This window comes from Mustela nigripes, chromosome 6 (assembly GCF_022355385.1).
Source record: "Mustela nigripes isolate SB6536 chromosome 6, MUSNIG.SB6536, whole genome shotgun sequence".
Taxonomy (NCBI): Eukaryota; Metazoa; Chordata; class Mammalia; order Carnivora; family Mustelidae; genus Mustela; species Mustela nigripes.
In genome coordinates, this window is record NC_081562.1 from 761,060 (window position 1) to 775,652 (window position 14,593).

General features: G+C 56.7%; 1 protein-coding gene across 1 annotated transcript; it reads left to right on the top strand.

Annotated features, from left to right (window-relative positions):
* Positions 1 to 2,163: 2,163 nt before the first annotated feature.
* On the top strand, positions 2,164 to 7,447 carry ALG12 (ALG12 alpha-1,6-mannosyltransferase). Its single transcript, XM_059401751.1, has 9 exons — positions 2,164 to 2,381; positions 2,452 to 2,584; positions 3,576 to 3,749; positions 4,432 to 4,626; positions 5,048 to 5,151; positions 5,526 to 5,749; positions 6,291 to 6,460; positions 6,591 to 6,666; positions 6,799 to 7,447. Exons 1-9 carry the CDS (start codon positions 2,214 to 2,216, stop codon positions 7,028 to 7,030), a joined length of 1,476 nt encoding a protein of 491 aa, XP_059257734.1. The 5' UTR covers positions 2,164 to 2,213; the 3' UTR covers positions 7,031 to 7,447.
* Positions 7,448 to 14,593: the final 7,146 nt, after the last annotated feature.

A 14,593-nucleotide genomic window follows, 5' to 3' on the forward strand; every position in this document is an offset into this window, starting at 1 on the left:
GGCCCAATCCGGGCTCGCCACGAGCAGCGACCAATAGGAAGGCCCCGGGTCAGCGTCCGCCGGGAGGGGGCGCGGACGGGGGCGTGGAGGTCCGAGCCCGCCGCTCGCGCGCTCCGCCCACGGCGGCCATCTTTACTCCGGGCAGGGCGAGCGTCCGCCGCGGCGCGACCCGGCGTTGGGGCCATGTTCGGTTTGGGCGAGGGCCTCGCCTCCGTCCGCAGCTTCCGCCGGCCGGCTTCCGGCCGCGAGCCGCCCTGGGGCCGCGCTTCGACGGCCGACGCGGCGGGCAGGCCAGGTCAGCGCGGGCTCCCGCGGCCGGGGCTGTCGGGGCTGGTGGCGGGCGACGGCGCGACCCGGGCTGTCGGGGAGGGCGGCGGGAGGCGCGGGAGCCGGGCTCGGAGTCGGGAGAGCCGCGGCCCGCGTGGGCCGCGGACGTCGCTGGTCCGGAGCCGCCGCCCGTGTGCCCCGCCCGGGGCTGTCCCCCTGCGCTACGGCCCTTCGCCCGCGAGCCGGCCGGACAGGAGGGCGCCCGCCGGTCCCTCCTCCGCCGGTGCCGGCCCGAGCGCGCCTGCGGCGTCCGGGGCGCCTCCCCTGCCGTCCGGGGCGCTGCGCTCGCCCTCGGCCCCCGGCGGAGCCACACCGCGCTGGCCACGGCCGTGCGCGTCCCAGCGGCCGGCGGCGCGGGGGGTGCGGGGAGCCGAGCGTGCAGGGCCCGCGTCCCGGGGCCTCGGGGCTCGCCGCCGCCGGGGCCTCGGGGGATCGCGGTGACCGCGGGCGGCGGGGACGACCGGGGAAGAGCCGCGGATTCTGCCGGGGTCGTGGGGCGTGTCCCGTGCGCCGGCCCCGCCGTGGGACCCGTGCGCCGGCCCCGCGGGCAGCGGCCGCCGCGCCGACCAGCGGCTCCGCGCCGGAGCGGGAGACGGGAGAAGTGCGCGCTCAAGCTGCTCGCGCTCCCGGAGGAGGGGGACGCCCGGGCCACACCTGTGCCCGTCGGGGGTCGCGGCTGTTTCGGGGATTCTGGCCAGCGAGGCCTCTTTCGGCTCCGCGTCCCCTCACCGCCACCTGAGGCCGGACCCCTGCTCCGCCGGCGCCGATTTCCCTTCCCTCTCGGATCCCCTGTGGCCTCTCCGGGCCGCAGACCGCGTACATCTCCCCCGGGTCAGAAGGCAGCGAGCTCCCGGCCCTTCTGGTGTTGACCGAATAAAGTCAAGCCTGTTTTAAGAGAAGCAGAAACTGTATCATGAAGGGACGCCTGCGGGGCTCAGCGGGTGGAGCCTCTGCCTGCGGCTCGGGTCATGATCTCCGGGTCCTGGGATCGAGCCCCGCATCGGGCTCTCTGCTCGGCGGGGAGCCTGCTTCCTCCTCTCTCTCTCTGCCTGCTTGTGATCTCTCTGTCAGATAAATAAATAAATCTTAAAAAACAAAGAGACAGAGAGGGCAGGGGCCAGAAACTTGAAGAAGAGCTTACCACCTTCCCTCCTGAAAGTTGAAAACTATCTCACCCCCCGCCCCCAGCGTCACCACTGCACACACCTCTGTCTGAACCCCACAAGGATGCCTTCCTGTTTTTGCCACCTACGGATTGGCGTTCAGGACCAGTCTGGGGCCACGCCCAGGTGCCCCGAGGCTCCCAGGGTCCCAGGGTGAGGGCAGGTGCAGCCTGGCAGGCGGCCAAAGCTCCCCTCTAGGCTGGCTCCACTGGCTGCCCTGAGCTCTGGGTCGCGCCTCCTGCCCTCCTGCGGCTGCCCCTGCGCCATCCTCCAGACCCATCCCTCCCACCCCACAGCCTCCTGTCCCTGGTCTCTCTGCCCCGGCCACGGGGTCCTACTCTCCTGCCAGATCGGAGCCTCTCAAGGGCGGGGGCTGGGCCCTCCAGAGGCTGGGCCAGCCCGGGGCCGGCTGCACCGAGGACCCGCTCAGTTCTGCAAAGGAAGCCTTGGGTCCTGGAAAGGTCCTCCCACACCTCAGCGTGAGGGAGCCGGTTAAGCCAGGAAAGGCACTCAAGCGTGATTTTTCTTTGAACTTTCTCTTTTGATGTGTTTCGATTCACCGAGCTTACAACAGTGGTTTAGAGACTTGGCACACGCCCTGCGCTCAGCTCCCCCAGGTGTTAACTCGGGGGACTTTGCAGACCCTGGAACCTGTGTTTCCGTCTTCTCCCAGGGCTCCCGGAGTGGCGCAGCTGAGGACGGCCCGGGAGGAGGGAGAGCGCCATGGCTGGGAGGAGGGCGTGGGGTGCGGGCAGGCAGCGCCGGCTGCTGGGGCTGCTGCTGGCTGTGGCCGCCACCCACCTCCTCGCCTGCCCCTACGCCAAAGTGGAGGAGAGCTTCAACCTGCAGGCCACGCACGACCTGCTTTACCACCGGCTGGATGTGGACAAGGTGAGCCCTGCGTCTGAGGCGCGCAGCCTCCCGGCCGCGGGCACCCGCTGACCTCCCCGTCCCCCTGCAGTACGACCATCTCGAGTTCCCCGGAGTGGTCCCCAGGACGTTCCTCGGGCCGCTGGCCGTGGCGGTGCTCTCCAGCCCTGTGGTCTACGTGCTGTCCCTGCTGGAAGCGTCTAAGTTTTACTCTCAGCTAGTGGGTAAGGGGTCTCCGGATGACAGAAGGGAGGGCCTTGGTGTGGTCGGGGGCTTTCCAGGAGCCCGGCAGAGGCTCCCTCCCTCAGGAGTGTCCTTCTGTCAGAAGCTTGGCCATCCCTGGCCACGCGCCACAGCAGTCTGGAGCTCGAGGGCAGCTGCAGCGTGGGCCCTTCTGGGGCGTCAGCTGGGACAGCTCACGGAGCGCCTCTTGCTCCTGCTCTTGAGACCGCGACGTGAGGGTACTGGCTCCCACGCTGCAGGCGGGAGCGGCAGGGGTGCGGCGGGCGCGGGACATCTCCCTCAGGGCTGCACCCCTGCGAGGCAGCCCTTCACCGCACGGAGCTTTCCCGTCTGCAGCAGTGGCCTCCTTCCTGGCCCCGGGGGTCGCCGTGGACACCGTGTGCAGAGGGTTCTGGATCTTCTGTGCGCCTGGGTGGACAGCTGTTAAGGGAGGCGCAGAGCATCTGTGCCGCCGCCCCACCCCCTCCTCGTTGAGCCAGCCACCAGCACGGTTCCGTTCCGGTGCCTTTTTGCCCTGTCCACACGCAGACACCCTCTAGGTTCCCCCACAAACACGCACACACTGTGGGGCTGTCCATAGACCCCTGGAAATCGTGCCGTCACGTGGGGCAGCTAGACAGGCTCAGCTGGCTTTGTGGGGTCCCAGGAGCCCCAGACGGGGTGACGTGACATCTCCAGGGTGCCGAGCCAGTCACACTGACCTACGGACACACCTACCCTGCCCGATGGCTGTGTCCCCCAGGGCTCGCCTGCCCTGGGCCACGCGGTCACAGCGGAGCTGTGGGGTTGGGGTGCCAGGGTCCAGACTGTCCGTTCCCCGCGCCCTGTCCATTTTCAGTAGCGGGTCGACACCCCTCTTTCAAGGTGGCTTTACTGTCATCTGGTCATTAACTTGCCATCACCGGTAACCTGTCGGGTTCCCTGGGCCCGCGCCTGTCACTGCTGACCACATGCCTTGCCACGTTTGTTCAGTCAGGGCTGTGCTTGGACTCGGGGTCATCTTCGGACTCTGGACTTTACAAAAGGAAGTGAGGCGGCAGTTTGGAGCCACGGTGGCCACCATGTTCTGCTGGGTGACGGCCACACAGTTCCATCTGATGTTCTACTGCACACGGACGCTCCCCAACGTGCTGGCCCTGCCTGTGGGTAGGTAGCTACTGGGCATGCCGGCCAGGGGCAGGGGCGTCCGCCTGGGCCGCGTCTGCCTGCGGACAGCTGGACCCCACTGGGCATCTCAGAAATGACCTGGAGCAGGCAGGCCTGTGACGAGGAGCAGGGTCTCGTGCTGGGTGGGGGTGCGGTTTCCAGCAAGAGGCCCAGGAGGCTGCCTGGGAGGGTCCCTGGTGCGTGGACAGTGAGCGCTTGGCTGAGAGGAGCTGCCTGCGGGGACATGGGACGGCCGCACTCTGGGAGCCACGAGGAGACTGAGAGTCGGTGGATGAGAGGCTGTGGGTGGCGTGGGTCTGGGGGTCTGCGCCAATCTGAGCAGCGGGGCCTGTGGGATGCGGTGGAAGGGTGGGCGGCGGGGCGCCAGCAGGACATGGTGCGTGCCCGGGAGGGAGGCTGGGCGAGACTGGTGCTGGACGTGTGCTGCCGGGGCCTGGAGCAGCTAGGGGGCCGGTTGCGGGGACGCAGGCATCTGGGGTGTGGGTGCCGTCGGGCTTGCGGAAGTGGCCTCAGACTGCGTGATGGCGCAGGGCCGTGGCTGGAACCCGCAAGCCTGTGTCAGCACATCTGGGTCTGAGCGACATGTTGTCTTCCGGAGGGTTCCAGGGGGCTTTCACAGTGAGGAAGTTGACCGGCCTGCCCTGGCCCCCGTGTCTTGCAGTCCTGCTGGCCCTCACGGCCTGGCTGCAGCTGAAGTGGGCCCGCTTCATCCGGCTCTCGGCCTTCGCCATCCTCGTCTTCAGAGCCGAGCTGAGCCTGCTGCTGGGCCTCGCGCTGCTGCTGCTTCTCGGCACCCGGAGGCTCTCCGTGGCGAAGGCCCTGCGCTGTGCCGTGCCGGCCGGACTCCTCTGCTTGGGTGAGTGGGACTCGCCGGAGCCGTTCTCACGGGGCGCGCTGCTCTGCTTGTAGGAAGGTGAAGACCGACTCGGGAGAGCGGGTTTGTACTGAGTGAAATCGCCTTAACTTTGAGCCGTGCGATGGAGTCTGAACGCGGCTCCCTGGCGGTTCTGCCCGAGCTGCCCCCAGGAGGCCCTCACTCCTGCTCGGGGTTCTGTCCCCAGGCTCTCCCCGGTGTCTGGGCCGGGAGGGGTGGCTGGGCCCTGCGCCTGGCCGGCCGGGGGCGCAGTGGTCCCAAGGAGCGCGTCGCTCCCCGGGAGGCCTGGTGCGTGGCATCCGTGCCAGTGTGGCTGCCTCGCGGGATGCTGACCCGTAACCGGGAAGCCGGAGCCGCTCGGGCGGCGGCCGGTGCGCTCCTACGGGATCCTCTGTCTGAGCAGGACTGACGGTCGCCGTGGACTCCTATTTTTGGCGCTGTCTCGTGTGGCCGGAGGGAAAGGTGCTCTGGTACAACACGGTCCTGAACAAAAGTTCCAACTGGGGAGTATCCTTCAGGGGTGTCCGTAGGTCAGGCCACACAGGCGAGGCGGCGGGAGCTGCTTTCCTCCCTGTGGAAGCACCGCTTCGCTTTTGGATGCGGAGTTTCTGCCTTAGCGTTCGGGGTTGTCTTAGGACCTCATCAGGGTTGGTTGTGGGATAGTCCAGCATCCGCGTGAGCTCAGGGGAAAGTGTGACGAGTCCCTAGTGCACCCGCCTCGGGACAGGCCATCCTGTGGGCGACGGGGAGGCCGGGGTGCAGCGCGGTGCGAGGCCGGGGTGTCTGGGAGCTGCAGGCAGGAGCCCCTGTCGGCCGTGCCGCCCCCTCCGCGCGGACAGGGGACTGGCTGGCGTGTGACCTCCTTAACTGTCCCGCCCGAGACCTCCCCGCTGCTGTGGTATTTCTACTCGGCCCTGCCCCGCGGCCTGGGCTGCAGCCTGCTCTTCGTGCCCCTGGGCGCCGTGGACAGGCGGGCGCTGGCGCTGCTGCTGCCCTCGCTGGGCTTCGTGGCGCTGTACTCACTGCTCCCGCACAAGGAGCTGCGGTTCGTCATCTACGCCTTCCCGCTGCTCAACGTGGTGGCCGCCAGGGGCTGTGCCTGCCTGTGAGTCCTCCCTCCCCTGGCCACGCGCTCACTGACACACGGGGACGGTGTGCAGCCGGACAGATGTGTCCGAGCGGGGAGGGCAGTGGGCGGGAGGGGCCGGCCTCTGCTCCGTCTGAGGTCCGTCGGGCCTGCGTCCACTCGGCGGTGCGAACCGTCCAGGGCTCGGCCGTCCGGCAGGGACACTCACGGTGTGGCTGCAGGGCAGCCGGGCAGGCTGAGGGCGGGTGGGTGGTCCCCGGGGCCTACTTCTCGGCAGGGGGGGCGCTCAGGGGGCGCTGTCCCCGTGGGGAGAGTGTTTGTCCAGGCAGGGGATAGGCCAGAAGAAAGGGGAAAGGCAGGGGAGGGGGCTGGGGCTAGGAGACGGGGGAGTGGGCTTCCTGAGGGAGGGGGCCGGCCCAGCGCAGAGCCAGCGGCCCGCGGAGAGGGTGCCCGGGCCGTAGGCAGGGTGGTCCCACGGGGCTGCTGCTCTCCGGAACGGGGCTGCGGGGCGGCGGGGCTGCGGGGCTGGTCTCTGTGAAACGTACTGTTCTCCTGCCAGGCTGAACAGCTACAGGAAGTCCTGGCTGTACAAGGTGGGCTCCGTCCTTGTGATAGGACACCTCTTGGTGAATGCCACGTACTCGGCCGTAGCCCTGTACGTGTCCCACTTCAACTATCCCGGTGGCGTGGCCATGTGGAAACTGCATGAGTTGGTGTCTCCCAGGACAGGTGGGCGCTCGGGTCTGTGCTGGGGTTTCCCCGGGACAGGTGGGCACTCGGGGCCATGCTTGGGGCCAGCTGCAGCTCCGGCCAGGGACGCAGCTCTCAGTTCTCACGGAGCACACGCGGTTTTCCACAGATGTCGTCCTGCACATCGACGTGGCTGCTGCACAGACAGGTGTGTCCCGGTTTTTGGAGGTCAACAGTGGCTGGAGGTATGTTCCCACTGTGACATGACTGCAGACGAGACGATCCTCCCAGAGGCGGTGCCGAGGCTCCCTGGGGGCACCTGGATGCCGGGAGCCGGCCTGGGGCCTCAGGTGTACAGCCACGCTCTGGTCTTGCAGGTATGACAAGAGGGAGGACGTGCAGCCTGGGTCTGGGCATATGCTGACCTACACGCACCTCCTCGTGGAGGCCGCCCCCGCGCACCTGGCCCTCTACAGGGACACGCACCGGGTCCTGGCCGGCATCGCAGGCACCACTGGCGTGAGTCTGAACCTGACCACGCTGCCCCCGCTGGACGTGAACCTGCAGACAAAGCTGGTCCTTCTGGAGCGGCTCCGTGGGCCATCCTGAGCAGGGCCGCGTTCTTCTGAGGACATCGGAGCTCCGCCAGCGTCCCTGCAGAGGAGACCATACAAGAAACAACAGAACCATGGACGTGCCCTGGACGGAGGCCTGAGGGAAGAGCCCAGCTCCTCCACGGCTGCGCAAGACCACACGTGGTCACGGCAGCAGGGACCGCAGGCCTTGCCCTGCACTTCGGCTGCTGCCCCTGGGCCTCTTGGAGCACCCGAGAAAGTGCCCCCGTGGAGGGGTATCCTGTGAGTCTTTGTGAAGGTGGACAGTGGGAACCGCAGTGCCTGCTGCCCCTCCCCTGCCTGCGCTGCAGGACGAGGCCTTTGCGGGCACAGGCACGACATTCCCATCCCACACGAAACTGGGGAATTCAAGGAGGAACAAGAATAAAAATTTAGATGTTTCTTTATTAGACATCTCGGGAGAAGTAACGTTGCCAGAGACCCCTTCGTGTAGGTTGTCTTAAGGGATAACTCTCATATCTTTACACTTTACTGGATAAGTATTTACGATGTACCTGGAACGGAGCCAGCACCACGGGGCGCTGAGCACAGTGTGCAGAAATGAGCGTCATCGCACATACGTGCGTGGGCCACGGCCCTCCCCACGCCACACGCCACGTGTCCTGCCACGCATGCGCTGGTGCCACACGCTTGCTTGTTCTGTGTCCGCGCCCGCCCTCCACGTGAGAGCCCCAACTCCAGCAGTTTCCCGGTGTTTGCTCCCTGGCTTGGCTACGCAACTGCAGGTTTGTCGGCAGATCGGGGTCTTCAAAGTCCTTGGAGGAGCCTCCTGCTTCCGTGTGCTGCTTTTCCATTTGAAAGGTTAGCATTCGGTCTCGGGACCTGCCTGCCCGCCCTCCCCCTCGCTTCCAGAAACAGCTGCTCGCAAAGACACACTCTTTGAGGGGGGACGGCACCCCCTCCTGGGCTCCTCCACGTTCTTATAACTAGTGTCACTGCTTTCTGGTTCATCCTTTTCGTGAAGATGAGCGAACACACGCAGACTTCATTCCCTTCCTTTCGGTGTGCTCTGTTCTCGTTGGCACCTTTTTCTTCCCCCAGACATGCCTCCTGGTGCCCGGAGACTTGGCGCCCAGTACTCTGCCGGGGGAGTGTCCGCGGCTCACTCAGCCAGGCTCCTGCGTGTGGCGCTGGGCCGCTGCTAAAACTTGGCAACTTCACACCATGCTGCACGTGTGACCCACGTGTGACGCGTATTTTCCTGCTGTGTGAGGTGTGTCTTGACGGTGAATTCCAACGAGCGGGGATGCGAGCTCTCGGGGAAACGTGCATCAGTCGGGCTGGGTATCGCCGCGTCTCCCTTCCCCGGGCTGGCACAGCGCTAACTCACCCCTTGTGCCCTAACGGGGGAGCCGTGGGGTCTCCGTGGACTTCTCTTCATTCCTTCAGGAGTGAAGGTGGACCTCTTCGTAGGATGAACAGTCATCTGGTTTTGTACGTTGTCTGCTCACATGTTTTCTTTGTTCACGTATCTGTTTTCCATTGGACTTGGGTCATTTCCCCTCACTTTATAAAAACTCTTCACTTTTTGGGGTGCTTGGTCCTTCCATCCAGTATATGCTGCAGCTAATTTCTCTGTTTGCCACTTGTCTTCTGACTGATTATGAAGCACTTTCCTGGGCACGAGGTTGCTCACTTTCCCATTTGCACACGTGTTTACTGCTCTTTCTTGACCCGCTTCCTATTTGGGAAGATTTTCCCATGCTCGGGCTGCACCCTGTTTTCTGTCCGTCACTTCTGCCTGTAGACTTCGGGTCCGTTTGAGGTCGCTTCCGTTTGTGTGAGGGGCGGACCGTATTTTATCTTTCTCCACGTGGCTGTCCGCCTACTCACGGGCCACCATTGCCTCAGATCTGAGGTCACAAACAGAATATCCACGTTTCAAGTTTGGTCGATTTTGAGAAAAGCCGTTATAACTCTGTGCAGACTTTTGTGAGGATCTAAGATTCCAGCTCCTTTGTGTAAATACGAGTACATTTAGTTTTATAAGAAACCGCCAAGCTGCCTTCCACGGTGGCTGCACCACTGTGTCCCGCCAGCCGTGCTGAGAGCTGCTGCTGCTCCGCGTCCGGCCAGCGCTCGGTGTCGGTGTCCTGCCCCTGGGCCGTTCTGACAGACGTGCAGGGGCGTCTCGTTTCATGGTGCACTTGCTGGGTGCACGTGACGCGATGCTTACCTGCTGTCTGTACGTCTCTGTGTTTGCTGATATCTTTAAGACTCTTTTTCAATGGGATTGAAGTTTCAATCTGCTTACTGTTGAGTTTCAAGGGTTCTTGGTACATCGGGGATAGTAGCCCTTTGTCAGAGGCAGCTTTTGCATATTTTGTCCCGTCCTGTGGTGTGTCTTATTCTTGTGACATGGATCTTTCATAGAGCAGAGAATTTTAGTTTTAACAAAGTCTAGCTATCAGTTCCCTCTTTTTGTGCTTTTGGTGTTGTATCTGAAAAGTCATCTTCAGGGGCACCTGGGTGGCTCAGTGGGTTAAAGCCTTTGCCTTAGGCTCGGGTCATGATCTCAGGGTCCTGGGATCGAGCCCCGCATTGGACTCAGCGGGGAGCCTGCTTCCTCCTCTCTCTCTGCCTGCCTCTCTGCCTGCTTGTGATCTCTGTCTGTCAAATAAATAAATAAATCTTAAAAAAAACAAGTCATCTCCACCCTCAAGTCATCTAGGTTTTCTCCTATGTTACTTTCTAGGGATTTTATAATTTGGATTTACATTTAGGCATGTGATCTGTTTCGTGTTAACGTTTATGAAGGTGTAGGTCTGCGCCTAGGTTCTTGTTCTTTTTTTTTCTTTTGCGAGTGAATGCCCGGTTTTTCCAGCCCCATTAGTTGAAGAGACCGTCTTTGCTTTATTGTGTTGCTTTTAGTCCTTTTTCAAAAATCAGTTAACTGGATTTATGGAGGTCTATTTCTAGGCTATTTTGTTCCATTGATCTATTTAAATTTTCTTTTGCCAATACCACATTGTCCTGTTTAACTAGCTTTATAGTAATTCTTGAAGTCAGGTAATGACAGTCTTGCAACTCTGTTCTGCTCGGTATTCTGTTGGCTATTTTGCTTATCTGTATAAACTTCAAAATTGTTTTATCAATATCCACAAAATAATTTGCTGAGATTTGATCAAGATTGCATTGAATCCACAGATCAAGTTGGAAAGACTTGACATCTTGACAGTATTGAGTCTTCCATGAATATAGAATTCCTCCCCCATTTATTTAATTCTTTGATTTTGCACATCAGAATTCTGTTCTCTTCCTGGGGTGCCTGGGTGGCTCAGTGGGTTAAAGCTTCTGCCTTTGGCTTGGGTCATGGTCTCAGGGTCCTGGGATCGAGTCCCGCATCGGGTTCTCTGCTCAGCGGGGAGCCTGCTTCCTCTTCTTTCTCTGCCTGCCTCTCTGCCTGCTTGTGATCTCTGTCTGTCAAATAAATAAATAAAATCTTAAAAATACAGAAGAATTTTGTTCTTTTCCTTATAGAAGCCTTGTATATATTTTATTAAGACTTATGCCCTAAGGATACCTGCGTGATTCAGTTGGTTAAGTATCTGCCTTCAGCTCAGGTCATGATCTCAGGGTCCCAGGATCAAGCCCCACATCGGGCTCCCTGCTCAGCAGGGGGGCCTGCTTCTCCCTCTGCCGCTCCCCCTGCTTGTTCTCTCTCTCTCTCTCTAATAAATAAATAAAATCTTAAAAAATATATTTATGCCTAAATATTTAAATTCTTTGAGTGATAATGTAATGATATGCTTTTAATTTCAAATTCCATTTGTTCATTGGTGGTATGTAGGAAAGAAATTGACTTTTGTATATTAACTGTGTCTCCTGCAATTTTACTATAATTGCTTAGTTCCTTATCAATTCTTCTTATCAGTCACTTTGTCCTTTCTACTTAGATGATCATGTGACCTTGAATAAAGAGTTATTTTTTCTTTGCCAATCTGTGTACATTTTATTTCCTTTTCTTGTCTCATTGCATTAGCTAGCATTTCCAGTTCAGTGTTGAAAAGGAGTGGTAAGAGAGGACATCCCCTCTATGCCCAGTTTACTGAGAGCTTTTATCATGAATCAGTGTTGGATTTTGTCAAATGCATTTTCTCTATCATGATCATATGATTTTTCTTGTTTAGTCTGTTGATCTGATGGATTAAAGATTTTCAAATGTTGAACCAGCTTTGCATACCTGGGATAAATCCCATTTGGTCATGGTATATAATTCTTTACATAAAATTGTTGGGTTTGATTTGCTTTTTTTTTTTTTTTTTTTTAAGGATTTCTGCATCTCTGTTCATGAGTGATTTTGGTCCGTAGTGTCTCTGTCTGGTTTGGTGTCAGGGAAATGCTGGCTTTGCAGAAGGAGGCAGGAAGTATCCCATCTATTTCTATCCACGGGAAGAGATTGCAGAGAATTGTTTAATTTCTCCTTAAATATTTGGTAGAATTCACCAGTAAACTGATCTGGACCTGGTGCTTTCTGTTTTAGAAAATTATTAATTGTTGATTCAATTTTTTCAATAGATACGGGCCTGTTCACATTGTCTATTTCTTCCTGTGTGACTTTTGGCAGATGGTCTTTCACGAGATTGGTCCGTTGTTATCTAGGGTATCGAGTCTGTGTGCATAGTTGTTTGCACTGTGCTTTATTATCCATTTAACATCCATGGATCTGTAGTAATGTCTTCTCTTTCATTTCTGTTATTAGTAATCAGTGTCCTTTCTCTTTGTTTTCTTAGCCTGGCTGCAGATTTATCAATTTCGTTAACCCTTTCAAAAGAACCAGCTTTTGGTTTCATTGACTTTCTCCATGGATTTCCTGTTTCTGATTTCGTGAATTACGGCACTGATTCTTATTATTTCTTCTGCTTACTTTGGACAGAATTTGTTCTACTTCTTCTATTGTCCTAGGTAGAAACTTAGGAGTATTTATTTTGGATCTTTCCTCTTTCTGATATATGCATTCAATGCTAAACTTCCCTCTAAGCAGTACTGTCACAGCATCCCACAAATTTTGATAACGTTTTTATTTTCATTTACTTCCAATTATTTTAAAATTTCTCTTGATTTCATCTTTTACCCATGCATTGTTTAGAAGTGTGTTGTTTAGGGGCGCCTGAGTGGCTCATTTGGTTGTATATCTGACTCTTGATTTCAGCTCAGGTCATGATCTCAGGGGCACGGGATCGAGCCTGCATTGGGATCTGAAATGGGTGTGGAGTCTGCTTGGGATTCTCTCTTCCCCTCTGCCTCTGCCCCCCACCCCTACCCTGCTCACCTGTGTTGTGTGTGCACGCTCTGTCTCAAGAAGAATCAAAAAGTGTGCGGTTTGATATCCCTGTATTTTGGGATATTCCAGTCGTCTTTCTGCTACTGATTTCTAGTTTAACTCCATCGTGCTCTGAGAGCAGATGTGGGATTTCTACTAGTTTATATTTGTTGAGGTGTTTTATGGCCCAGAATGTGGTCCATCTTCGTGAATGTTCATGTAAACTTGAGAACAATGTGTGTTCTGTTGTTGGGTGAAGTCGTCTACAGATGGCACTTTTTTTTTTTTTTTTTAAGATTTATTTATTTATTTATTTGACAGATCACAAGCAGGCCAAGGCAGGCAGGGAGAGAGGAGGAAGCAGGTTCCCCACTGAGCAGGGAGCCCGACACGGGGCTCGATCCCAGGTCCCCGGGATCATGACCTGAGCCGAAGGCAGAGGCTTTAACGCACTGAGCCCCCCAGGTGCCCCTGCAGATGTCACTTTTATCCAGCCGATTGATGGTGTTGAGTTCAGCAATGTCCTTACTGATTTTCTGCCTGCTGGGTCCGTTCGTTTCTGAGGTGGCTGTTGAGCCTCCGGAGAGGACATGACTCAGCTATTCCTCTTTGTCATTCTCTTTTCTTTTGCCTCCTCTGTTTTGATGCCCTGTTGTTAGGTGCGTTAAGGATTGTTGTGTCTTCTTAGAGAACTGACTCCTTCATCATTTTATAATACCCTGCCTTGTTTATCGCATTACTTTCCTGCCTCTGAGGTCGGCTATCTTTTGAAAGATTTTTTGAAGTCTTTCTTTTGATCTCTTGTTAGCATGGTACCTGTGACTTTCCTCCATTCGTTTACTTCTAGTCCGTACGTGTCTTTATATTTAAAGTGGGTTTCGGGGCACCTGGGTGGCTCAGTCGGTTGGGCGGCTGCCTTTGGCTCGGGTCATGATCCCGGGATCGGGCTCCCCGCTCGGCGGAGAGCCTCCCTCTCTCTCCCCTCTGCTTGCTGCTTTGTCTCCTTGTGGTCTCTCTCTGTCTATATCTCTCTCCTAAATAAATAAAGAAAATCTTAAAAAAAAAAAAGATAAAGTGGGTTTCTTGGGACACCTGGCTGGCTCAGTCACTACAGCATGCAACTCTTGATCTTGGATTGGTGAGTTCAAGCCCCGTGTTGGGTGAAGGAATTATTTACATAAATAAAACTTAAAAACCCAAAAAACAAGCAACAAAGTGGGTTTCTTGTAGGCGACATGTTGTTGGGTCTTGTTTTTTGATCTACTCTGTGAGTCTTTAACTGAGCATTTTCTATGATTCCATTTTCTCTCCTTTGGCATATTTGTTCTACTTCATTTTTACTTTTTTCTGGTAGTTGATTGCTCTAGAATTTACAATACATATTTGCAGCTAATCCATGTGTATTTTCAAATGACACTACACCACTTCATGGGTAACATGAGCACCTTATTATTAAATAACCCTAATTCTTCTCTCCTATACCTTGTGCCACTGCTGGCACTCACTTCACTCTTATATGTGCTACATAAGCATTAAGATAGGTATTTCGTATATATGTAAGCAGACCTAATTCTGCGTTGTTGACCTCATTATTTTGAACAAACTTAGTGGTTAGACGGAGAATAAAATGTTAACTTACTTCCTCATTTTCTGTCGATCTGAGTTTCTGAGCTATATTATTTTCCTTTTCTCTAATGAACTCCCATAACCTTCTTCCAAACGTGTCTGCTGGCCACGAATTCCCTCAGTGTCTTTTTTGGTTTTTTTAAAGATTTTATTTATTTATTTGACAGAGAGAGACACATCGGCAGGGGGAGTGGGGAAGGGGGAAGCAGGCTCCCTGCCAAACAGGGAGCCCGATGCAGGGCTCAATCCCAGGACCCTGCGATCATGACCAGAGCCGAAGGCAGAGACTTAGACTGAGCAGGCGCCCGGCCCTCAGTGTCTTTCTGAGAAAGTCTATTTCTCCTTCATCTTCAAGAATGTTTTCCCAGGGCGCCTGGGTGGCTCAGTGGGTTAGGCCGCTGCCTTCGGCTCGGGTCGTGGTCTTGGGGTCCTGGGATCGAGCCCCGCATCGGGCTCTCTGCTCTGCGGGGAGCCTGCTTCTCCCTCTCTCTCTCTGCCTCTCTGCCTGCTTGTGATCTCTCTCTGTCAAATAAATAAATAAATAATCTCAAAAAAAAAAAAAAAAAAAAAGAATGTTTTCCCAGCATGTGGAGTCCTGCGTGGGATTTTTCTCGCCACACTTTAAGTCTCTGGTCCGTGTTCTTGGCA